This window comes from Schistocerca nitens, chromosome 2 (assembly GCF_023898315.1).
Source record: "Schistocerca nitens isolate TAMUIC-IGC-003100 chromosome 2, iqSchNite1.1, whole genome shotgun sequence".
Classification (NCBI taxonomy): Eukaryota; Metazoa; Arthropoda; class Insecta; order Orthoptera; family Acrididae; genus Schistocerca; species Schistocerca nitens.
The window spans coordinates 616246447-616273086 of record NC_064615.1 but is presented as its reverse complement, the minus strand read 5'-3'; the positions used below and the strand labels follow the sequence as shown (position 1 = coordinate 616273086).

The window sequence follows — 26640 nt, the reverse complement described above, 5'->3', positions numbered from 1 at the left end:
GCCGCTTTTGTTTCATTAGTCACGCCAACTCATTGCGGGTATTTCTCTGTTGTTGTAATTTTGACCGACCTTCCGTCTTTAATGTTCTTCTTTATCCGCCTATGTATTTATGCCCCCCTTCACACACACACACACACACACACACACACACACACACACACACACCACCTCCCCTCTATCGCCACAATAATCACCACCACTTCTCTGGAAGCTATGAGATCTTGATTCTGATAAATAATTTATTGGGAAACCGATACAATCACAGTTTTGTGTAGTCAATAACGCAACAACCGGTTCATTCCATCTTGAGAGAGTATTTATAACAGCAGTAGTCATATTATCATATATGGCAGAACAAATACAGTCTGAAGATAGCAGATGATGACAGAAAATGGTTAGTTGGTCGTCGATTATCAAAAATTGAAATTACGCCAAAGCTTTCCTAATAACTGTATCAATTTTTTGGAGTTCATAAAATACAAATGGTTTCAGTAAATGGTTCTTTGGAGAGTGTTGTATCCTCGATGACCCTCACTTGGGTCTGCATCTGGTATGTACATATTACGCTGTGGTCCTTGTAACTAAGCAAGTTTTCAAAAAATTGGTTAAAAACAGTTTTGGTTGCAACCAAGACTGTTTTTAACCAATACTGTTAAGCACTGGTTTGCTGTTATGCCACATATGGACTGGAAGAATTTTCAAAAATTTATGACACCAGTAGACAATGCCTTATCCCTAGGGTCTTCAGCCTACCGTTCTCGCTCACCTTTACCTCATCTTAAAACTCTTTTACTTAACCAGACGGGTTTCGCTTTATTAGCTCCAAGTCGCGACTTCCTCTCTGATGCATACTTGCTTAATGAAAATCATCATCAGCGACGGGCAAGGACTTTCGGTGACCTTTGTTGTACCAACGGCTTTTTGAAAGAAGGCAGAGGAGCAGACATGGCTTGAGGCCAAGATTTGTCTACCTATAAAAGACGGTCGACGATGTAAAATGGCGCAAGATGCTCAAAATACTGGGAAAAATGGTTGTAAGCTATAGCGGAAGATGGATGGTATAAAAATGCGCAAGGACCAAGAGGGAACAAAGGACAGAAGACGGAGAAGGAAGAGGTCGGATTAAAAATGTGGTAGTCTTTCGTAACTACTGTTCAATCTATACATCGAAGAAGCAATAACGTTTATAAAATTCAGGATGAAAAGATATCAGTGATAAGATTCGTTGATGACACTGCTGTGAGGGAAAACTTAGAAGAATTACAAGACATATTGAATGAAATGAAATGTCTAGTGAATACAGAACTTGTATTGAGAGTAAAGTAAAAGCAGACGAAAATAATGAGGAGTAGCAGAAATGAGATTGGCAATCAACTTAACATCAAAACCAAGAAATTAAGAAGTTCTACTACCTTGCAAGCAAAATTAAACATGACGAACGAAGCGAGCAGGACATAAAAAGCAGACTAGCACAGGCAAAAATGGCATTCTTGGTCAAAAGAAGTCTACTACTATGAAACGTGAACCGTAAATTGAGAAATTAATTTGTGAGAATGTACCTTTGGAGCACAGCAGTGAATCACGAACTGTGGAAAAACTGGAAAAGAAGGCAATCGAAGCGTTTGAGATGTGATGTTATAGAAGGATGAAGAAAATTAGGTGCAATGGTGAGACGTGAAGAGGTTCTGTACACAATCGGAGAAGAAAGGAACACATGAAAATCATTGATGTGAAGCAGGGACTGGGTCATAGGACATGAGTTAAGACGTCATGGTATAACTTCCATGTTACTAGAGGGAGCAGTAGGGGGTAAAAGCTGCAGAGGGCTACAGAGATGTAACTATATCCGACAAACAGTTGAGGATGTTGGATTGAAATGCTACTATAAGATGATCAGGTTGGCACAGTACAGGAATTCGTGGCAGAAAATTGATAAGAAAAAAAGAGAAATAATTGCCCTCATACATTTAAATGTTAACCAATTTCTCCCTCTATGTGTACAGCACTATTATTGCGGAAGAGTACGTGCGTAGTTGGACCAGAACTAACACCCTGGAATTACTGACTCCCGTCTGTTTGCTGCCTTTGGTTGCGTGCAGGACGCGGATGACACCTCAGCTCTTCATTTAGCTGGCGGGTGGCGCCTGTTCTTGCGTCTAGTCGAGTGCGGGCGCGCACCTCGACGCACAGTAGTCGGCGGCGAGAGGCAGCGTTGCGCCTTGCGAACGTGTGATCAACTGACGGGACGCGCCCCTGTGTGCGGCGCTTTGTCGCTGCGTAGGAAGCGCACTCGCCGTTGGCAATCTCCTTTGGCGCTGTCGCCTGTTCGCTACTTGTTACATCGCTCGCGTCCTGTTTGCCAGCCGTCGGTAAGGTGTACCACGTAGAACAGGATCACAACGGAGAAGAGCGCGACGAAGAGCCTACAGGCATCCCAGTCCCTTCCGATTGTCATTACCGAATATGCAGGTGGTCTCTAATACTACGCTATCAAATTGTTTTCGACTGGCGAGGGGATGCGTAGTTAAAGAAAGGTACAAGAAATTGATAATACTATGCAGTACATTATTTTCTTGTCTAGAGTTCAAACGCTAATGCTAAGCTAAAGACTTGCTAGAATCTCGTCGACGTCAAGGTCAGGAGATATGGAGCATTATTTCGCTGTCAGAAAAATGGGAAGAAAATCGGCCATTGAGTGATTTAGGGAAAACATGGAACCTCAAGCGAACTGGCCTGCGTGGCATACGAACCTTTATCGTCTCTAACAGAAGTTCATTGTGTTAACCAGTGCGTTACCTTTCCCAGTGCTAGATCATACTGGCGAGCTATTATTTCGCACCCGCGTGTTCCTGATGATCATAGAATTTCCATTCAACAGGCAGTTTATAAATATCACTAGATGAGTGACCTCTGTGGCCGTGGTATGCATTTATTTCAATCTTCTAGTGGATCATCTCCTCCTTCCCCCTCTCTTTGTCCTCCTCCTTATCTCTCTCTCCTTCTTTCTCTCTCTGTCCATTTCCTCCCCCCTCTATCTGTTTCCATGTCCTCTTTCCTCCCCTCTTTCTACCCGTCTCCTCCTCCTCTCCACCCCCTCTCTCTGTTCATCATCCCACCTCAATAGGAGGTTGGTGGTTCTTACCTCACAGTATTTATTTCCAGACAGTAAGTAACATGTGTACAAAGTTTAGTTGAAACTGATCCAGGAGGAGCTTCATATCCGCTGCTTCACCCGCGTACTAATTTGCAATGTATGTTTCACATTGATTCAACATATTTCACGTGTCTCTCAGCGAATTTCGCCATGCAGCTTCGTTTCCACTCATCTCCGTGTGTATGACGTCTTATCTCCAGAATTATGTGTCGTATTCAGTGGTGTATGTGAATAGTCCGCGAAGTGTGTTGCGAATAGAGTTAGTAGTCAAGAAGCAACAAATATAGCATCATCTCTGATGCAGCAGCCACAGGGAAAATGTAGTAAGCGATAAACTTTTTTCTTTCACTATTTTGAGTAGGGTCTGAGCGATAAAAAGTTTCCTACAGGTTTGCAATTGTGTGTAAAGTTTGTTGCAAGTAAACTTAAGTGCTCCCATTCTCAAATACTGGATGAGTACAGATTGGGTGTTTGCGCGTCGTGAGTTACACTTCTTCTTCACTGCCACCCCTTTGATACATACGTATGAATTAGGATACAGTGCAAGTTTTCAGGTATTTAAAAATTTCTTTATTTTTGTTGTGTGTATGATCTGTCGTCTAAGGTATGTTTCTGTGCCAAACCTTTCGTGTTCTAATGCAAGAGACGTCAGATTGGTTGGCTGATTTGGGGGAGGGGACCAAACAGCGAGATCATCGGTCCCATCGGCTCAGGAAAGGTAGTCCGGCCGTGCCATTTCGAAGGATCCATCCCAGCAATTAGCCTCAGTGGTTTAGGGTAATCACGGAAAACCTATATCAGTATGGCCGGACGCGGGGTTGAACCATCTTACTTCTGAATACGAACCCAGTTTGCTAACCAGTGCGCCACTCTGGTCGGTGCAAGATGCGTCACCAGGAACTACAATAGTACCGTTAGTATTTTCAAACATGCAAACCCAGCAAACATAACTGTTTATACGTAAGAGTAATTGGAAGGTGACTTAATATAAAAGTTTACTTTTAAATTAAATACTTGCTAACTAGGACAATATTTCATAATTATCTTTTTTTCTTCTATTATCGTGTTCTGTTACACGTGTTAGCTTTCGCACTTAATTATGATACATAAAATTTGCAAGTAGTAACACCTACACCGAAGACAGAAAACTGAATGCAGGATATTACAGTAGACAAACATCTTCCTATTCATCACTTTATTATTGCCGAAAATAATAATAATACTGTTTTTTGGACAGCGGTGCAGAACTGAGCCAATATCTGGATGCACGGCTAGCTACTGTTTCGCGAAGATCCTCACTACTGTCTCGTCGCGCTTTCAACATTTTTTATCCTGCATCACAGCGATGGAAACTGAACAAGAAAAGCGACTCAGAATATTGGCGTAACTGTCGCTTTACATGAGTGGTCGCTTCAAAGAAACTTTTATCCGAGGTCTGTTCACTGTCAACGAGTGTGGAAAATTTGCCTGCCTGGAGCCGTCTCCCCTGGAAATATTGCTTTGCGCTTCCAGACGTCTGAATCATAAAAGAGGAGAGCGACTAGCTTCTTCCTCCGTTTCCCATCCACTTGCTACAGTTGCCAACGGCTGACGCAAGGACGGAAAGAAGGCATTCGTCAATTTCAATTCTCTATTGAATTTCGGCGAATTTATGTCCTGCTTCGTGACCGGAGAACAAGGAATTCGTTCTTGATCCGACAGTGTGCGGTATATTTATTCGATTTTTGCCTAGTTTCAGGTGCTCCAGTGCCTGCAAAATATTACGGCCGCATCGCTGTTTAACGAGCACGTTTATGTCAACGCAATTACGGCGCAGGAAAGAGTGGGAGTTTAAGGGACTGGCGGGTTGTGTGGGCGTAAATCCTTAACAACATTCAAATATATTTATTAATCAGTTTCACAAACTCAGAACGCATCCACCCGGCGACGCAAGCAAGGTATTCGGCATTCAATTTAGCAAAATGTAAATGCACACGATTAAATAATCTGCGCCTTTGTATTTCACCAACTTTACAATAACGGTAGGAAAGAAATATTACACCTAAAATAATTTCAGAACAGTAAAATTAGAATAAGACAACAGAAAATAATCAGTCTTAATACACATACAAATGCCTAAAATATTCACAGTCGAAACTGGACGCCATAGCTAACACTGCGCAAGCAATTAACAAAAAAGCGAAAATGAGCTATCTAGTTCACTAGTCCAAGTTACTCACTGCTGGACACAATAATGAAAATTACAAAATAGTGAATGCCACTGACAAGTAATGATTAAAATTTCGCTGAACACAATAATACCAAACTAGATTTTTCGTACTTTAATACACTAGACCCTACAGTGACTTCGGCATAGTTGAAAATTGCGATCTCCTGGTAACTTAATTTCGCCAACCCAACCACACACGTCTGTACTACATAACTGCATCACAACCAGCATCATTTCCTGACACTGTCGTAGTCAAAAAAACATCGCAGCTAACAGCATTAGACTCCTGGTCGTGCTGTGTTTCCTGGCCACACGAAGGCAAGCACTGTCCGCTGTTGCAAACCGGAACGATGTCTCGTTTTGTCAGCATGCCACGGCTACTCCCGACTGCAAGTCCAGCAGGTTGCCTCGCTGCTTTGCTCTATAGCATCCTGCTTAGCTAAGTCCAATCAACTGCTCTCCCCTGAAACTGATAGCTGTGTCGCCTCGTAGCTGGCTGTCTTTCAACTGCCTCCATTCCGCCAAGGCTCCACTCTGATAGCAGCAGCGGCCACATTCAGCATATGTGGGGCCTCGGTCACCTACAGCTCCTCCGGGCAACCACGCTCGGATATACACTGAAGCGCCAAAGAAATTGGTATAGGCTTGCGTATCCAAATACAGAGATATGTAAACATGCAGAATATTGCGCTGCGGTCGGCAACGCCTATACATGACAACAAGTGTTTGGCGCACTTGTTACATCGGTTACTGCTGCTACAATGACAGGTTATCAAGATATAAGTGAGCTTGAACGCGGTGTTATATTCGGCGCACGAGCGATGGGACACAGCCTCTCCGAGGTAGCGATGAAGTGGAGATTTCCCCGTACGACCATTTCACGAGTGTACCGTGAATATCAGGAATCCGGTAAAACATCAAATCTCCGGCAACGGAAAAAGATCCTATATGAGCGGGGCCGACGACGACTGAAGAGAATCGTTCAACGTGGCAGAAGTGCAAACGTTACGCAAATTGCTGCCGATTTCAATACTGGACCATCAGCAAATGTCAGCGTGCTAACCATTCAACGAAACATCACCGACATGGGCTTTTGGAGCCGAAGATCCACTGGTGTACCCTTGATGACTGCATGTCACAAAGCTTTACGCCTCGCTTGGATCCTTCAACATTTGACTGATGATGACTGGAAACATGTTACCTGGTCGGGTGAGCCTCGTTTCAAATTATGTCGAACGGATGGACGTGTTCGGGTATAAAGACAACCTCATGAATTCATGCACCCTGCCTGTCATCAGGGGCTGTTCAAACTGGTGGAGGCTCTGTAATGGTGTGGGGCGTGTGCATTTGGGAGTGATATGCGAGCCCTGATACGTCTAGATACCACTCTGACAGGTGACACGTACATAAGCATCCAATCTAATCTTCTGCATCCATTCATGCCCTTTGTGCATTCCGACGGACTTGGGCAATTCCAGCAGGACAATGCGACGCTCCACACGTCTAGAATTGCTCAGATTGGCTCCAGGAACACCCTTCTGAGTTGAAACATTTGCGCTGGTCACCAAACTCCCCAGATATGAACATTTATTGAGCATATCTGGGATCCTTGAAACTTGCTGTTCAGAAGAGATCTCCACCCTTTCGTACTCTTACGGATTTATGGACAGTTCTGCAGGATTCATGGTATCAATTGCCTCCAGCACTACTTTAGACATTAGTGGAGTCCAGGACACGTCGTGTTGCGGCCCCTACACGCTATTAGGCAGGTGTTCCAGTTTTTTTTTTTCTCTTTAGTGTAAGTGAGCACACTCGGCACGTCATGTATGGCCCATTGTCGAAAACAAAGACTCATCTGCTACAGTCCATAGCGCCTGGCTCCGGCTCGAAGTTGACTTGGCGGTTCAGTTCCTAACTTCTCACTGTGACAGCACACCTGTCCATAGCTCATGCTTCAAGCTGCTATCTTGCTGATGCAGGTGAGATGTTCCGTGGCAGAAGACAGCAGCAGTGGTGGCCGCAACCGCAAAGTGAGGTGCTAATACGACTGTGCCAAGAATCGCCAGATCATGGCACACAGTTTTTCTGTACAACGTTTTAGCTACTATCACAATGATCCACAGTCATACCTCAGATAATTCTGCACTCTAGTTAGTTTGCTATGATTCTAAGACTTCTATGGCGTGCTTGAATTTAGGTCTCAGATACAAACAAAGTGAACATCAAGGGTCTAATTTACATTGACGATAGGGAGTATAATGGAAAATAGGTGTTCGTCGCGTTATTTGCCACCAACACTACTGGAAGATATTTTACGTGGTGCTTTCAATGAAAACCTTTTGGGAAGAGAAGCAATTGGAAACCAACACAAATTACGATTTTCCAGACAGATATAATTGTTAAAACATTAAAGGAACTGAGTTTATTTGGAAGTAACATACGTTCCATGGTAAAAGACCGTTTTCCGTTTCAGGTACAGGATGGTACACGACTGAGGAAGTATCGTTTAATCGTCCACGTTTTGTATAAATAGTTCTAAAAGTATGTAGAATTTTACTCACCATAAAATTTTGTACCTGAAGGATAAAAAATATATTCCAGATAGGTTTAACACATGCTGTTTGAGACTTTTCCGACGTAATAACTGCTTTACTGGTTGACGGGCCTTGCGAAGGATAGTGTTGTAGAGGCTGCACGATATTTCAACAAGACAGCTGCTCCTCATCTTCAGCTGGTTACTGACGTGTAGGGTCAGTGGCTCGCCAGAAAAGCGCAGGCGCCCAGGGGCGGGGCTATAACGTCATCGTAAATGAATCAAAGAGGACGGCGACATCCGATGCCCCCTGTCGAAGAAGCGGTCACGATCTTCGTATTAGCAAAACGGGAAAAGCGCGGCCATAAATCGCGGCCCAGCCCGCGTGCGGGCAGAGTGTTGGCGCCCAGTTTAAATGTGCATTTCAACCCGCACTCATAAAGCTTAAGAACAGCCAGAAGAAGTGGAGAACTCCGGGAGGATGATTTTTCGACCCTATGTTGGTGATTCAAGAAACATCAAATAAAATATGTCCTCCGCTCTCTAGCGCGAATGCAAACGTTGCTGGATTCTGTTAAAGGCAATCTAGATCTTAGGAGACCAGGGACATATAAAATCCCGTACCAGTGTGAGAAATCATATATTGGCCAGCCGCGTCGCACTGTTAAGGATAGATACGTTGAAGATAGACGTCACAACAGTCAGAAAAGTCTGCTGTGGTTGAGCTTTGTCTCTATGCGTGATACAGCATGAATTACCGAGAGACAAAGATTCTTTCGTCCGCTTCCGCGTACTGGGAATCCATCATTAAAGAGCTGTCGAAATACGCACTGATTAACAAACACACGGGATTTCAACTCAGCAAGGCATGGGAATGAGCAAAGGTGGTACTAGGGCATTTTCGGCCACAGATGAACGATTCCTAGTCAACACAGACAGGTAATCGGAGTCTGCCCACTTAAACTGGTTGCCAACAGTCCGCCCGAGCGCGCGTTGGGCCGCGATTTGCTGCCACGCTTTTCCCGCGTCGCGCGTACAAAGACCGTGACCGGTTTCTTCGGCAGGGGGCGTAGGATGTCGCCGTGCTGTATGATTCGTTCAGATGGTTCAAATCGCTCTGACCGCTATGGGACTTAACATCTGAGGTCATCAGTCCCCTAGAACTTAGAACTACTTAAACCTAACTAACCTAAGGACATCACACACATCCATGCCCGAGGCAGGATTCGAACCTGCGACCGTAGCAGTCGCGCGGTTCCGGACTGAAGCGCCTAGAACCGCTCGGCCACCGGGGCCGGCTGTATGATTCTTCTACGATGATGTTGTAGCCCCACCCCTTGGCGTCTGCGCTTTTCTAGCGAGCCAGCGTGTATATTGGCGAGCCTTTGCAGCAACACGTCAGTAAGCAGCTACGATGATGTTGTAGCCCCACCCCTTGGCGTCTGCGCTTTTCTAGCGAGCCAGCGTGTATATTGGCGAGCCTTTGCAGCAACACGTCAGTAAGCAGCTGTCTCGAAATACTGTGCAGCTTCCGCAACACTATCAGAAGCAATGTCCGTGAACCACTGAAGTAGATTCCATATATTACCCAGCACTTACACGTGCATCGTGCGGTAGCGTTCTCTCTTCCCGCGCCCGGGTTCCCGGGTTCGATTCCCGGCGGGGTCAGGGATTTTCTCTGCCTCGTGATGACTGGGTGTTGTGTGATTTCCTTAGGTTAGTTAGGTTTAAGTAGTTCTAAGTTCTAGGGGACTTATGACCATAGATGTTAAGTCCCATAGTGCTCAGAGCCACTTACACGTGCACAACGAGAAATATTTACAAATGCTGCACAAAACAGAACCTCTTGTATAACAACAACAAACATTGTAGAAAATGACGGAAGCTGCTTGTGGCCATCTTTAGTGCGCACGCCTCCATGTGCTTCTAGTATCAGTCACTAGACTGAAGTACTCACCAAAAAAGATCTAGTACTCTCAGGTGCACTATCCGAGAGGTAAAACACTGTTCCCTACTGAAGGCAAGCCTGAAGGAGAAGAAATCACTGGGCATTATTGTTGTCAACAGGAAGTACCGGGAACGTATACGTACAACTAACTAGCATGCAAACAAGACACAATCGCATAACGTCGAAATTTGCAGTTATTTGCAGACATTTTCAATACAAAACATACATAAAGAAAAATGGGAGTAATAAATCAAACGAAATGTAACTGAAATATAAATAAAAACAAAATTCTAAATCTTTTATTTCCGACGCGTTTCGAAAATTTTCTTCATCATCAAGTGATAGTCCGGTGTTTCGCTCAGGTGCATTGCACCAGCGAAAGCTCCTAAACATGTGTTTGTGCAGTTGCTCTGTTACTAGTCAGGAGACATCACGGATCCTTGTACCAAAATATTCTTTGAAATTTGTAGATGGAGTTCGGGTTCACGCTATTTATGTGTATGAGACGCTGCTGAGCAGTCGCAGTTTATTGGCCGGTCCTAATAGATCGGGAGTTGAGGAAAAGTGTCCTACTTAGAGGTGTAACACTACTGTAGGCTATTGCATATACATATATGTAAGCGTGTATTACGGTAGTTTGGTAGTTTTCATAGTAGCTTTGATCAGTTAAGGTCGTGCCTGGGTTAAGTGTGTTGAATACCTGTCTGCCTTTACCTCATACGCTGAAGACCTTGCTGTCGTGCGCCCACAAAACCCCTCTACTACTACTACTACTACTTTACCTCATAACGATCATTTTGTTTATGTATGCGATCAGTGTCTCACTAGATGTTCAAATTTGTGCGAAATCTTATGGAACTTAATTGCTAAGGTCATCAGTCCCTAAGCTTACACACTACTTAACCTAAATTATCCTAAGGACAAACTCAGACACCCATGCCCGAGGGAGGACTCGAACCTCCTCCGGGACCAGCCGCACAGTCCATGACTGCAGCGCCTTAGACCGCTCGGTGTCTCACTAGAAATCCGAACTCGATATACCATCTAGAAACAGAGTAAGAATATACAAAGAGCTGTGTAACCTATACAACAATTTTGGTCCACATAATTATCCTCGTGTCTATCACTTAAAAATAAAGAGTATTTATAGAAAACTGAAACTATCAATGTTTAATTGAGGGTTTATTCGAAAATTGTCGATTTGTAATGTGAAACAGAGGAATGTTGTAATAGAAATCTAGAAAACTTTATAGATTTATTATACAGCGATAGAGAACGCAATTTCCCCACAGGAAGGTAAAAGAAGCAGAGAACAAAAATATATCAAACATCGCTTCAATACCTTGTTTCTGTTATTGATAAACAGCTTTCGCATTTATCGGTTGTAACAGGAACTGTTGCATTATATATATATATATATAAAGTAAAATGTAACTGCTTTCGTTACATAAAAGGGCAGAACATCTCATTTTTATTACATATAAAATGAAGTTTATATTCTGTAAGGAAATAAAATACACAATGGACTAACACTGAATGATGTGGGGTTCTAATTATGTGCAAAACAAACGAAACGAACAAACAAAGAGAATTGGTGGTTCCCAGTTTCTTACTTACACTTCCATTTGTGTTTCTTTCGATACCATTGCTACCATTACTACTGATAATCTTACCATTTACTACATCATTTATGTAGTGTATCAAAACTACCGTACTGTAGTTTTGGCGCTGCAGTCATGGACTGTGCGGCTGGTCCCGGCGGAGGTTCGAGTCCTCCCTCGGGCATGGGTGTGTGTGTGTGTGTGTGTACCTTAGGATAATTTCGGTTAGGTAGTGTGTAAGCTTAACTTAGCAGTTAAGTCCAATAAGATTTCACACATATTTGAAAATTTTCTTCTTTTTTTTTTTGTAGTTTTGGTAGAATGGACCTCTGATCTACTAAATACCATGGTACCACATGGTTGAAGTGCACAACTTATTTGAGAGCTTGTGTGACAACTAAAGGACGCCTCAGCTTTTTGAAGACCCTTTCAGCGGTTGGCGCCTCTGGGAAGTACGTACGAAGGCGTGTAGGATAGTTTTGTGGAGAAGGAAGGGGAGAGGGGAGCTCGCACACGCTGCACGCTGCACAGCCCTGGGGCCTACGCTAGCGCCGGCCGGCGCCGGCAGCGGCGGAAGTCGAACTTTAATCCAGTTAAAACTGATAGAGGCGGCCTTAAGCAGATTACGGCGCCGTGGCAGGTGCCGGCGCGCCCGCCTGCCCGCCTGCCCGCCTGCCCCCAGATACCATCTCGGCCGCCTGCGCTGCGCTGCGCTGCGCCGCGCTGGCCGCTCCTCTGTACAGCGACACACCGCGACTCCCCTTCCCTCGCAGTTCCCTGTGGAACCGCCTACGCAAACAGCCGCTCTCCCTGCTGGGCACGTGTTCCTGCTCTTCTCGAAATGCCCCGGAACATCTGCGTTCTCTGGCAGCTCCGTGTTCTCGTAGTGCGTTTTAACCGAGAGAGCAGGCGGGTGCTATCAAATCCCCGTCCGTTCTTACAGATGAATCGTTTGCAAAGATCACGGACGCTTTCCATGCCTTCTCCATTCCGTGCTTATGTTCCATCACAAATGACCTCTCCGTCGCCGGGACGTTACGTTCTAGTTTTTCTTTTTTTTTTCGCTGTATACTGCTCACAGCTACCGGATAGTGTAATAGAGCTGGCGTTGTTATGCCTATAATTCATTTCTCTTTTACTGTTTACGCTTGGTTGGTTATTAAACCGACTGCACCTTGGTCCAGGAGCGAATATATTTCCCATTAATTTTACTACTGCGTTGTTGCACACTGAAAGGCCTGTTCGTATAGCGTAACGCGTAATTCGGCAGCTTGTGAGCCGGATCGATCCGCACCGCGGCTGGTATGGTTTTCAAGCGGTTTCTCACTCACCTTTTGGTAAATGCTCTGCTGGTCCTCGTATTCCGTCTCATGAAATGCGATACACAAACATTTAAAATACGATCAAACAGTTAAGTGTCGCACACGACTTCCCTCCCCTAGGTTACCTTGACAGCTGTGGCAACAGGAAGGGCATCCGACTGCAAAGTTAAATAAAATAAATTGATGTAAAGTAAAGCTGAAAGAAGGGATAAAGGAAAGTAAAGGGAAGTAACTATTGATGTCAGTTGCATCGGGACTTTATGCGACGAGCGGAAATGTGTGCCGGACCGGGATTCGAACCCGCGCTCACGTGCCTACTAGCACTGAGCCACCCGATCATATTGTTTGTCGCAAATGCACGGACTATCTCGGCATGGTTCCCGGTTGGCGCACACTCACACCTAGCGCCACCAGTCCACAGCCCCCTCCATGTCCTCTACTTTGAGATTGCCGCAGGCAGGTCGAACGTAATTCTGCATCCGGACTGAGAATGGTCGATCCATTGCCTATCGAGGCGAATCAGTTACATGAATTCATAGTGTTTTCTTTAGGACATGTCTGACCCATTCATATAAAACAAATTTTCCGAATCTAGCCTATAGCTAAACGGGGTAAACGCTAACGACAAGAAACGAAAGTTGTTTCATAATAAGAGAAAAGAGACGGTGATCCACTGTGTAGATCCACGGCTCAACGTCCCCATCCATCATGAACGGATCAGCATGAGAGGTGTCACATGCGCTCACTCAGTGACACACCCCTGCGGAGAGGTCCACTTTAAAGCATTTTATTTTTACTGTCCGTTCTCATCGAACTCTGTAGCTAATCAATATATTTTCCTAATCCTGGTTTTACTTAGCAACTGCCGTTTCTCGTTCAAGCGTTTGGTACATCCGCGTTACCTTTAATTTATACACTCATTCCCTTCTTCGAAAACCATACTTCGAATTTCTGCAAACGGTGATCTTCACGCTTTCACGGTGTGTATCGTTTCAGTGCCCTGTAACGCTACACCTAACGAGCAATATTTAACTTTTTTCGTAGCTGTTTACTCAAGGTTCAAATGGCTCTGAGCACTATGGGACTAAACATCTGAGGTCATCCGTCCCCTAGAACTTAGAACTACTTAAACCTAACTAACCTAAGGACATCACACACATCCATGCCCTAGGCAGGATTCGAACCTGCGACCGTAGCGGTCTCGCGGTTCCAGACTGAAGCGCCTAGAACCGCTCGGCCACAGTGGCTGGCTTTACTCAAGGAAGTTCGAAATATTTTGTTTTACCTACAAATAGGTTCTATTTTTACTGCATAATCTAAAATAATGTTATGATCGTGTGTTTTTATACCTAAAAGTTTTATGTAATTTTTTATGATGCAACAGACCGAAAACAGAAATGCATAAAACATGTGCGGATAAAAATCCTACGCCAAGATAGCAAATTTTCTTTATTGATTATCGGTATCGGCTAGCCATCTCCATGTCAGTATAAAATGTTGTTCAGTGCTTGACAGTTATTGCTTAGAGGTAAGTCGCCCCAAACTCTGTAACAATATTTGATTTGTGATTAACGTTGTCAACTTACATAACCAATTTGGATTTTTCATTTTAGGGCGACTTAAATCTTAAGAATACGACGATGTGTAACGACTGACACACATTGAACAACATTCTAGATTGATTTGTAGATGGTTCGTCAGTGAGGCGAAACCGATAATTAAATCAACAGATCACGTTTACAATGTCAAAGAATAACACAGAAATTTATAAACAAATTTCCGTCTATTGAACACTAACGATAAAACAACCAATCACAAAACACGGTTCCTTGTTATTGCACTATTCGTAATTCAAGATACATTATTTGTGTTTAAATGTGACAAAAATATTTTTTTTATTTTTATCGCGTCCTGAAGTTAATAGTTTTCAGTTTCCATTTTCCTTAAGGTTAGATAATTCTAACCCTCTATCGCTTTCTCTCTCTCTCCTTCTCTGTGAATTATTTCAGCTTTTGAGATGAGTAGTGTGTAGCATTCCCGAGTGGCGGACGTCAAGTGATGAGCGTGTCGTCGGTGTTGCAGGCGCGTCGCAGCAGCAGTACTTTCGCATCCTGCCGAAAGACGTGCGCGTACACGAGGGCGGCGAGGCAATGCTGGAGTGCGAGGTCAGCAACCTGGGCGGCCGCGTGCAGTGGACCAAAGACGGCTTCGCGCTCGGTGAGTACCGCGCCATACCCTCGCTCTCCCTGTACCTTCATTTAGGTGTGGTCTCCGGCAAAACGCCCCACAATACGAGGTGATTTCGAAGGAGCGTGCAAAATTGGTAGGCGTTTTTTGACGAGGTAAGTCACAGATGAAGTTTGATGTCGGAAAACGCTTGTTAGTGCATTCACGATAGCCAGTCCAGTGGAAGCCATGACAACTTTCATGCCATTGGACATAAGTGGCTTGCAGTACCATCAATTAGCAACGATATGACCCTTCGTCCCACGAAAACGCTTCCTCGAGCAGGGGAGGCAGTGTGTATCGCAGGGGAGCCCACATACGTGTCGCCTGGAAGGCGCTGTTAAAGTTCTGCGGTCGTGTGTAGACAACATATACTAGTATGATCTAATGAAAATTTCCTCCACTGTCGTGGAGAACAGCAGCACACTTAGGTGTGGAGTGTCGTCGACTGAAATGTCTAGTCCGCAGCTCGTGGTCGTGCGGTAGCGTTCTCGCTTCCCGCGCCCGGGTTCCCGGGTTCGATTCCCGGCGGGGTCAGGGATTTTCTCAAAAATGGTTCAAATGGCTCTGAGCACTATGGGACTCAACTGCTGTGGTCATAAGTCCCCTAGAACTTAGAACTACTTAAACCTAACTAACCTAAGGACGGCACACAACACCCAGCCATCACGAGGCAGAGAAAATCCCTGACCCCGCCGGGAATCGAACCCGGGAACCCGGGCGTGGGAAGCGAGAACGCTACCGCACGACCACGAGATGCGGGCAGGGATTTTCTCTGCCTCGTGATGACTGGGTGTTGTGTGATGTCCTTAGGTTAGTTAGGTTTAAGTAGTTCTAAGTTCTAGGGGACTGATGACCACAGATGTTAAGTCCCATAGTGCTCAGAGCCATTTTGAACTGAAATGTCTGTACAGGTGTTGGCATGGTAAGCTCACTGGGAAAAATATTACTCACCCCTTACCCTCATAGTATGAAAAAATACAGTTTTAAAATTTTTCACAAAGTTAATCTTTATTATCATAGAAAGCAACAAATACAAGAAGAATTTGGCAAAAAGTAGGCAATCAATTGTTTTAAGGAGGTTATTTCACTTCAAACTATAATTTTAAATTTTTTCGCAAGATTAATCTTTATTATCAGAGAAAGCGACGAACAGAAGAAAAAACAGGCAAAAAAAAGAACACAGTGAGTTGTTTTAAGGATATGCTTGCACTTTGGAGCCATTGAGACATAGTTCCCAATCACCCATAACCTCATGTAATATATTTGAATCTAGAGTCGCATTTGTCCTAGACAAAATCCCACACATCGAAACTTCCTTCAACTCACAACGCCGAAAATAGATTATAGTCCTAAATAACAAGCAGCAGTGGATCTAAACTTGAATAAATTTTTCATCAAGGCTACGTACTGCTCCAGTGGTTTCATTTCGAAACCACTCAAAAAACCAGTAGTACAAAGTCAAATTTACTTCACAATAACGTTAGAGACACACATTCACTGTTGGTTATATCCTCAATATGGCCACTATTAAAATCGCATGTCACGATCTCCTACAGTGGCAATAGATCTCAAAGCCAAAGGAATTGTGGGTGTCAACGAACGCAGATCGATCTCAGACAATTTCCGAACGAACATTCTGAAAGGTAGTAGTGTAAGCAATGGACGGTTCGGAGTCGGGAGCCTCGCAAAAGGCCAATGCTCGCTGTGGCATAAATGTCTTCACTAGGTCAAACAACACATACTGGACATTAGCTCACTGGTGCTGCACACGACGAAGCCTTCACAGTGAAGCCAGGCGTAGAATGCACAGACGGCCCAATGAGGCGTTTAAGCCGCAGTGTGTGCTAGATGCAGTTCAGGCCAGGGGTGGCACTTTGATGTTTTGAAAGTGTTTTACATACCAGGACTAGGGTCCACTAGTTCATGTTATCACGAACATGAACCATGTTTGATGAAATCTTCTCGGGTTATCAGCCGAGTCGTAACGTCGTCTTGTCGGAACGTTTCGGCGAGTTTCCTACTCGTTAACTTCAGGCGAAGTTGTTGACGCACCACAAGATGACGTTTTGACTCGGCTGATAACCCAAAAAGATTTCGCCGATCAAATTCACCGAGAAAGCCTACATTCCCACATGAACCAGGATGAACATCTCAATGTTATCGGTGAGAAAGTATTGCACTTTCGTCTACATCTACATGAAGAGTGTGCTGCGGACACCCCCGTCTTCCAAAAGTGCAACAGTGGTGTTTACGAGACTGCGTAATACATCTCTCGTTTGAGCATCAGCCGTGCGTCCTGTGGTTGCACACCCATTTTTATTTTAAAAAAAGCACATTAACCAGGGCCGGCCGGTGTTGTGGCTGAGCGGTTCTAAGCGCTTCAGTCTGGAACCGCGGGACCGCAACGGTCGCAGGTTCGAATCCTGCCTCGGGCATGGATGTGTGTGATGTCCTTAGGTTAGTTAGGTTTAAGTAGTTCTAAGTTCTAGGGGACTGATGACCTCCGATGTTCAGTCCCATAGTGCTCAGAGCCATTTGAACCAGTAACCAGGTTTCGATAGTTCTGAGACTATCTTCATCAGAATGGTAAAAGTTACCTGGAATCACATAGCTTTTGAATTTCAGTATGTCTAGATCTATTTGGAACAGCGGGTGAGACTTAGCAGTGAAATCGACGCAGCTTGATACCTCTGCAGGATATAATCAATGGGTAGCTTCAGCCAGATATGATGTACGTGAAGAAGCTTGTGGACTGTCTCTCTCGACAAACTGAAGCCATTATCAATGCTAGAGAATGTGTTTCATGGTGACTTATCTTTTGTACAAATGTTGTGAATAAAACCGTCTAGATCGGTTAATTAATTTCTTTAAACACCGTTTCGACTATCGTCCGTCATCAGATATCAAAAGCTTAGAACACGCAAAAAAAGCTTTAGTGTCGGTATTGGAAACCAATACGTATATTAATGGTAGGTATAGGTCTTTAATACTGACACTGAACCTTGTTTTACAAGTTATAGGTTTCTGATATCTGATTATGAGCCCGCATCTCGTGGTCGTGCGGTAGCGTTCTCGCTTCCCACGCCCGGGTTCCCGGGTTCGATTCCCGGCGGGGTCAGGGATTTTCTCTGCCTCGTGATGGCTGGGTGTTGTGTGCTGTCCTTAGGTTAGTTAGGTTTAAATAGTTCTAAGTTCTAGGGGACTTATGACCACAGCAGTTGAGTCCCATAGTGCTCAGAGCCATTTTATGTGATTATGGCACTTGCCGGAACGGTGTAATAAAGAAAATTGTTACACAATCTGGACGGTTTTATTCAAGAAATCATTCGGGGTGATTGCTGACTCTCGAAGTAAATTAATTTATTGATTATTTTGTGTACGGTGTGAGTATATATGATATGGAATCTAGCAAAGTGACGTTGCACTTACACAAATGTTTTCGTTTCTCTTTTGCTCTCAGTGACAATTTCTCGAACTTTTTGAAACTCATCCTGTATAATGACTGTGTTACAAAAAGGCTGCTGGCAGCCAGTAATTGTTATTATTATATCGTCTCTATTTTTGACACAATTACGGGCCTCATAATTTCGCTTCAAAGTTTGTTTGAACTATGAGTTGAAAGAAGTATTTGTATACTGAACGAGGTCATCCACAGATTTTTTAAGGTATCTTTAATGCTTTGAATGCTTTGGATTATGTGCCATGATTATACTGTGACGTACGTAATGGGACAGGTTAGAGAAAAATGAATTTTTAGTAAATTGTCATTTTCTCATTGTAAATAAATAGATGCGACGTTTGCTACTATGACAGACGTGCTCGAAAACAGGAGGATATTAATTCAGCTACTCGTCTGCAGGGAGTCTACGTATTTCCATTTCGCGCTACAGTGAAGATTACCAGTGTTGCGTCGGACATTCAGAATCAAATAAAAGTTCCCGCGCGTTCTGGAAGCATAATTGCGAGGCTTAGACCGTTCGACCGAAAAATCTGGGGCGAAAACGTTGGTGCTCCATCCGATTAGTCGTGTAGCGAAAAATTTCGAATATTACGATTTACTTTTGTTGTGCGGAGAGTCAATTAGCGAAGTGCGGGCCCGAGCCTTTCCGCGCCAGATAGCCGCCGCATTGGCGGATTTATTCGGGGATTTGGCTGGCGGGTCGGCGAGGAGCGGCGCTGATGCCGGGCATGCGATTAGTATGCCGGTCGCGGCCCGCGGCAGCTGGCGGCGCCAAGCTTGTTCAGCAGGCGCCCTGCCTGCCGCAGCCATAACGACGCGCCTGCGAGCGCGCAGCACTCACACACACACATTTACACACCGGGCGCGTGCACACTGTGAACTGCGGGGTCCCCTCGTCCCTCAGGGGGCATTCGCGATGGGCCGAGCCACTTTGCCAGCTGGCGTGTTGTAGACGTGTTCGTTGGCTTGCGTTTCCCGATGGGAAGGCGACAAGTGGCGGTCAGCCTTTGCTCAGCTAGTGTGGGCGTATACCAATTGGTTCTCTGTGGCTTGCGGTCTCGGCTCACGAATAACGCCCGATCTATACTTCGATTAAAGTAACTTTGTGCTTGACGTTTCGGCGAATCGAGAAGCAAGGGCCACGAATCAGCCTACCACAGCTCTCTCTCTAGCCGGAACCGGTGCCACTACGACAAGCCCGTTGGCTGTTTGGGAGTGTAATGGAAGCTAAATATAGTACGCACAGGAAGAACACGTGGTCCATAAAATTCTTCAGGTTATGTGACCGGATTTTCAATATGTAAAATCCCTCCGAATTTCGGCTACTTTTGCAAAACGTTTTCCTCAGTCTGTTTTAGTTACGGCTGAAGGAGAAAAACTTTACTTCTTTCGTACATATTAGCGGATCAAGATTTTTTCGCAATTTGATAGGGTACTGAGAATGAGGAAGAGGGATGTTAGATGTCCTTTACTGGCGTTTGCTTTATTTCTGGTTATTGGTGGAAATAGACGTCCTTGATTGGCGTTTGCTTTATTTCTACCCATTGATGAAAACAAGCGAGTGAGAAAGGGGCGGCAGTACTAGCGTAGCGCTGTTTACTTGCCGCCTAGTACCAGCTGAGGCGTGCCAGTACTCAGAAAAAACACATACCGAAGCGCAGATAACATCGGTCTTGCGTTATGGTTCAAATGGCTCTGAGCACTATGGGACTCAACATCTGAGGTCATCAGTCCCCTAGAACTTAGAACTACTTAAACCTAACTAACATAAGGACATCACACACATCCATGCCCGAGGCCGGATTCGAACCTGCGACCGTAGCGGTCGCGCGGTTCCAGACTGAAGCGCCTAGAACCGCTCGGCTACACCGGCCAGCGGTCTTGCGTTATCTTGTTGCAGCCACTGTCCATAACAGTGCAGAAGTGTAACGGCTGCTGTCTAAATTAGCAGCTAAGCGAGCAAGATCTGGCAACACACCTATGTGTCTATCGCGGTGCTGCCCGCACAAGTCATCCAAAATACGATGCGGCGCCACTCCTGTGTCCAGTGTGGTGGCTGGGCACGCCACTGTCGACGTGCGTTTGCCACCGCACCGAGGGAAGCGTAACAGTAGTCGCCGTGCTGAGAGTCCGTGGTACTGCAGACGACGTCGCTCTGCACTTACGGGTATTTGTCTTGCTGCAACCAAGTTCATTTCACAGCTACGTGACGTGGGTGCATGACGTTGCACAGTCGATATTGCTAGTCGTGAAGGGCCGTTGTCCGACATAGCCCTCTTGAACCCAGCAAGCAGATCGCCTAACGATGAACAGCAGTCTCGATATGCCACGTTCCTTTTGCTGTTGAATCCCGATGCTTGCAAGTACACTTTTCGCTTTCTTAGACTATGCGCAACACGATCTTGTCACAAACAAACAACAATCGAATGCGTCTTTTTTTTCTTACGCACTGAATGAAGATGGTGTTACTCCAACTCACTTTGTGAGCTTGCACTGAAGTGCTCGACATTTGCATATCGAAGCATATAGTATACTTAATTCCAATTCCACGTTTCTTGCATGCCTCCTGTACCAGGGCTAGTCCGCAACAACACTCCCCCCACCACTTATATTTTTCGGTTCATCAGAGTGGTACGAAAGTGTTGTAGCCAGCGATGGAATTATTCTTCTAAATGAATTGTTGCTCTGTTGCAGTTAAATTAAGAATAATCGGGAAGTTATTGTTGATCATTAGGAAAAACTTGTGGAATTCACTGCGACTTAGTTCTATCTTGTTATATACATTTCATTCTCTAGCCCAGTTTTGGACCACAGTAGAATTACCTTTCTTTCAGCTAGATACCAGGCGAGCTTAATAGTATTACAAACGGAATCCCAGTTGGGAATATTTCGGATTCCAGTTCCGGAATTTATCGTAAAACCAAGGGAAACTGTGTAGAAATGTTGGACTGAATAGCGTGTTTCCAGACGCTTTCGGGATTAGCTTTTTGCGATAAACGGCTAACAGTTTCCATAAACGGCTAACAGTTTCCATAAACGGCTAACAGATTCCGGGACGGTAAACTGACGGTTCTCAGCGGTGCCCAAGCACAAGTGCCGGTCGTAGTGGCCAAGCGGTTCTACGCGCTTCAGTCTGGAACCGCGCGACCGCTACGGTCGCAGGTTCGAATCCTGCCCCGGGCATGGATGTGTGTGGTGTCCTTAGGTTAGTTAGGTTTAAGTAGTTCTAAGTCTAGGGGACTGATGACCTCAGCTGTTACGTCCCATAAAGCTCAGAGCCATTTGAACCATTTTGAACCAAGCACAAGTCCAAGATGGTTTTTGCTGACTGAATGAGATCCGCTGCTGATGTAATCATGGCGGATATCATCTGCTTGTCCATGAAGTCCGGTCGATACTCAGAGCAGAGCTGACGATAAATTTTGATCATCGATATAGTCTTAAATTCGCTGTCGGTCCGTCATTTTGCTGTATACTGCGAGGGATAAGGAAGTGTCAGCAGATGATCATTTCATGAACCGTATATGCATGTTCAGTTATCTTTTACAGTATATCGACTGCCATCTCCTTGCGTTGTGGGAACGCTATTCTGTGGATAAACATCGTATCGCAAACCAGACAGACGTTTATATAAATATGTAGGCTTCCGCAGCCAGAGTCAGCTGTCATTAAAGTTTTCTATCGTACCGAGTCATAATGTAAAAACCTATAATAGAGGCCACTGTGATGGTGGGCGAAGTTTTATTTTCTCCAGCACAGTTTTTTACATTACGACGCGGTTCGACACTCAGCAAAACTTTTATGGCAGAAATATGTTGATACGTAAATTGAAGGGGAGGGGGAGAAAGGAAAGGAAAGGAAATAATATCAGCTGCATCGGTACTCTATGCGGAATCAGCGGCGACTAGTGAATATGCGTGCCAGACCGGGGCTCGAACCCGGGATCTCCTGCTTACTAGGCAGTTGTTTTAATCACTTTTTGCGACCCGGACAGTGTTCATCGCAAATGCGCGCCCATCGAGGTGAATCAATTACTTGAATGAGTGGTATCTGGTCTCCCGGACATGTCCGAAAGAATGGACGCCACACGTTCATATAAACAGATGTTAGTTACTTAATTTACGAAACGTCGTTGCGATGAAATGAGATCTTCTGGCCAGGTATTTTTGCAGGTTATTACAAATGACCGTGCGGATCTAAGCGCTACATTCTGGAGCCGAGAGACCGCTACGGTCGCAGGTTCGAATCCTGCCTCGGGCATGGATGTGTGTGATGTCCTTAGGTTAGTTAGGTTTAATTAGTTCTAAGTTCTAGGAGATTGATGACCTCAGAAGTTAAGTCGCATAGTGCTCAGAGCCATTTTCATTACAAATGAGAGCAGCAGCTGTTTGCACAATGCTCCGACATTACTGAGAAAAAATCTGGGGCAAATGTAGGTGCCAGATTTTGCAGCTGCAGATTGGAGAACCGAATGCCGTACCAGGAGAGGGCCATACACGGGAAGCTGTATATAGAGAGGACTTCCCAATTTTCCAGCAGGCCGTGCCGCATTAATATTTATTACAAACGCCGCGTCATGTAAAACTGATCGCTCGCTTGCAGAGCGACAAATAATAAAAAAAAAACGGACAGGAAAAAAAGAGCAACACAGAAAAAGAAGGAAAAAAACTTTGTCGTCGTCACCTTTCCAATTAGCCAATTCCGCCCATTACCGGTGCAGGCCCCCTGCCCGCCCTCCCCCCTCCTCTTTTTCACATTTGCGCGCCGCGCCGCTGTCGAAATATCATCCGGAGAGCGCGCGCTGCCGGCAGTAAATTTGGCGCTCGTTAGCCGGCAACCGGCAGGCAGCGGCCAGCGCATGTATACGCGCCGCGCCCGCTGTTAATGGCGTTTCCGTGTGCGACATGGAACGCTCGTCAGCGGCCGCGTCGATTTGCAGATAGACAGTCTGGCGCCGCACCACGCCGCGCCGGCAGATTTGGCAATAAATTTTTGTGTCACCTCGCCGCCGGCGGGCGGACGCGCCGCGACTTCTTGCCAGAGTCTGTCCTAGGGCCCAACTGCGGCAGCATCCGCCAGTATCCGCACTTACAAATGTGGACAGAAATATGCAAAGACCACAGACACAACACACTACCAAGTACAGTGTCCGGAAAAAAGATCTCCTGCATTCGCAGAGGCCGCTGTCTCGGTTATGGAGGAGATAAAGCTGTCCAGGGGATATCGATCGGTAGCGGTATACCTACCATTTTCAGCAGGCGCAATGGCTTGGCAAGGTGAGAATATTGCGTATGTTGTGGATGAGTATAGTGTGTCTACGACTGCTACTCGGCAAGAATTTCGCATTCGGTCAGAACATGCTCACATGACTCGGTTCCGAACAGAAAAAAAACAGTTCGAGTTTGGGTATCAAACTTTGGAACATCAGGTACTGCACTGAAAAGAAAATTTACAGGCCGACTTTGGACTGTAACAACCCTGGTTCAAAAATGGCTCTGAGCACTATGGGACTTAATTTCCGAGGTCATCAGTCCCCTAGAACTTAGAACTACTTAAACCTAACTAACCTAAGGACATCACACACATCCATGCCCGAGATAGGATTCAGACCTGCGACCGCAGCGGTCTCGCGGTTCCAGACTGTAGCGCCTAGAACCGCTTGGCCACTCCGACCAGCAACAACGCTGGAAAATGTGGCGCGTGTGAGAGGTCCGTCTAGCAATGTCCAAAGCATTCGGCACTTAAATATACAGCTGCCCCGGGATTCTCTCATAGGAATGGAAGAAGAACCATGCACAGAGATCTTCACATGCACCCATACAAAATTATGGTTACCTAAAAATCTAGTGAGGGAGATTTTGAAACTCTCAGAGCTGTGTCATGAAATTCTTCAGAACATTCCCACTGGCGCTGTTTTGATTTTATCTGATGAGGCCCACTTCCACTTGTCAAGTTCTATAAATAAACAAAATTTCCACTACTGGGCTGCGAAAAACCCTCAGGTACTTCACCAGCGACCACTTCACAGCCATCCTGCGACTCGCTGATGTCACATGATACGAGAACTTCCTCCGACCTAAGTTAAACCACTTTGTTGGGGACCATGAAGAGGCAGAAGTCTGGTTCCATAGGACAGTGCGACGCCCTCCACTTGAAGGCCTTCTCTTGAAATTTGGAGGCACTTGTTACCTGAACGTCTTCTCTCTTCACGAGAAGACATCGCCTAGCCTCCAACTCACCCGATTTGTCTCCTCGTAATTTTTTACTTGTGTACCATTAAAGGGGCAAATGTAGGAACATCGCCCCCACAGACCTGCAAGCACTTAAGGAGGCAGTCACCCAAGAAGTGACTGCAATTTCACCGGATATGGCACGAACAACCATGGACCTTCCGGGCAAGGCTTCATCAAAGTGTCAACAGCGAAGAATGCCTTTTAGCGGAAATAATTTTTAAAATCAGCTGACTTAAAAATCATTTATTGTTAACAAATGAAAATATTTTCTCTGTGTCTTTGTCTGCTTGCAACTACTTTTTGAAATACGAGAGGTCTTTTTGCCGGACTCTGTATAATATAGTGACTTTCAAGTCAGCTTTCAGTCATCTCGAAATGGATGAATACACATCCTGTGTGGTTTTCAAGCGATTCTTATACCACTCTTCCAGCAGAATAGTGTCATGTCGAGGTAACGATGATGGAGGGGGATTGAGATCACGCACCCGTCTTTCCAAAGTAGATATCTGGTGACCGTGGTGGGCAGGGGAGATGCCACAGTTCAACCTCGTGCTCACAAAGCAAGTCCTGGACGATGTGAGCTGTCGCCTTGGTACACAGCATCACCATCGGGGAACAAACATTGTACAACGGGATGGACCTGATCAGCCAAACTGATCACATCATCCTTGACAGTAACGCAGCTTTGGAGGCTAACCATCCAGATCTGTTTGTACCTTATGTCAATGCAGCTTTTGTCTTTGCTTTCCTCTCTACAGATTGCTGTATGTCCCACAGGAGCATGAAAATTCATGCAAAGTCGGACGTAAAGAAAAATTTACGTAGGAGGGAAATTCGGTTTCACACATACGTAGGAGGGAAATTCGGTTTCGGACATCTCTACATTCTTACTTATGTACCCACTGATAAGTATGTGTGCGTTTTCAAAGCGAGCAAATGACCACCAAAGGAAAACTGTGGCAGAAGAACTACATATATTTCAATGGTATAACCGTAGTCAGCCGAGCCAGCGAACCCTAAGCAATACTTTCTGATTGAAGTTGTGTGAGCGATGGTATGGCTTACCTCAACGTGATAAAAACTACCAGTACATTATTTGAAGTGTTTAGACAGGAACTTTAACTACAGGTAACAGAAATAAAAACTGTTAATATTTACATGTGAAGTAACACGCTACAGTGTAACAATCTTAAATACGTGATTGCACTCAGAACGACGACTTGCTAAATATAAAATAACGAAATAGTCAAGTAAAAAAAATGAAAGAATTATCGTATCTCAGTTGGGGGATTTCACAACACTTTCTATCCCAGAAAGATACCAGGAAAAAGGTGGAAAAGACGAAGAAACTTAAAAAATACGACGTGAAAAATGAGAAGCTGAAATTTCGAGAGAATACTTTCCGGGAAGTGTCGAACGTCATAATTCACACTCCCCCAAATTCCTCGCGAAGTAATCAAAATGAGAAAATTCGAGAAATTAAATGTAATATTTAGGGTTACCGACTGTCCACGCGCCATTCGCAAATGGAACACGGGAGGTGGAATCAGTTAGTGGTATGAGAAGTACCTTGCACCACACACTGTCAGGCAGCTTACAGAGTTCTGATTCAGATGTAGCTAAAGTCTGCTGGCAACTGATATTGTTACAGCACTGGGAATAAGTATTTGAATCTGGACATCGGAGAAGAGCACCTTGTGAAATTGTAACATGGACTGGGGAAGGATAGGAGAGCAAAAACTTGAAAGCGACTGAAAGTAATTGTCAGAAAACGAAGTTGAAAACTGGAGGATTAGCAAATACAAAATTAAGAGGCTCAAGATAACACTATATTGGATATCCTTACCAAGAAGGTGACATACATTAGTGAACTTGAGAAAAATAGTTGGGGCAAATTAGATGGTGCAACACTAGTACGACGTCGCAGAGGAGAAGTGCCTACACGCAGGAA

The 26640-nt window shown here is 44.9% G+C and overlaps 1 protein-coding gene across 1 annotated transcript in view; it reads left to right on the top strand.

Moving 5' to 3' along the window:
• The first annotated feature begins 7347 nt into the window (after window positions 1-7347).
• LOC126235206 (nephrin-like) overlaps window positions 7348-26640 on the top strand; it is a 190324-nt gene continuing 171031 nt past the window's right edge. Inside the window, exons 1-4 of the mRNA XM_049943935.1 lie at window positions 7348-7393; window positions 12068-12262; window positions 14850-14984; window positions 23396-23534. Coding sequence (XP_049799892.1) covers window positions 7348-7393; window positions 12068-12262; window positions 14850-14984; window positions 23396-23534 — 515 coding nt within the window. The remainder of the gene's footprint in view (window positions 7394-12067; window positions 12263-14849; window positions 14985-23395; window positions 23535-26640) is intronic.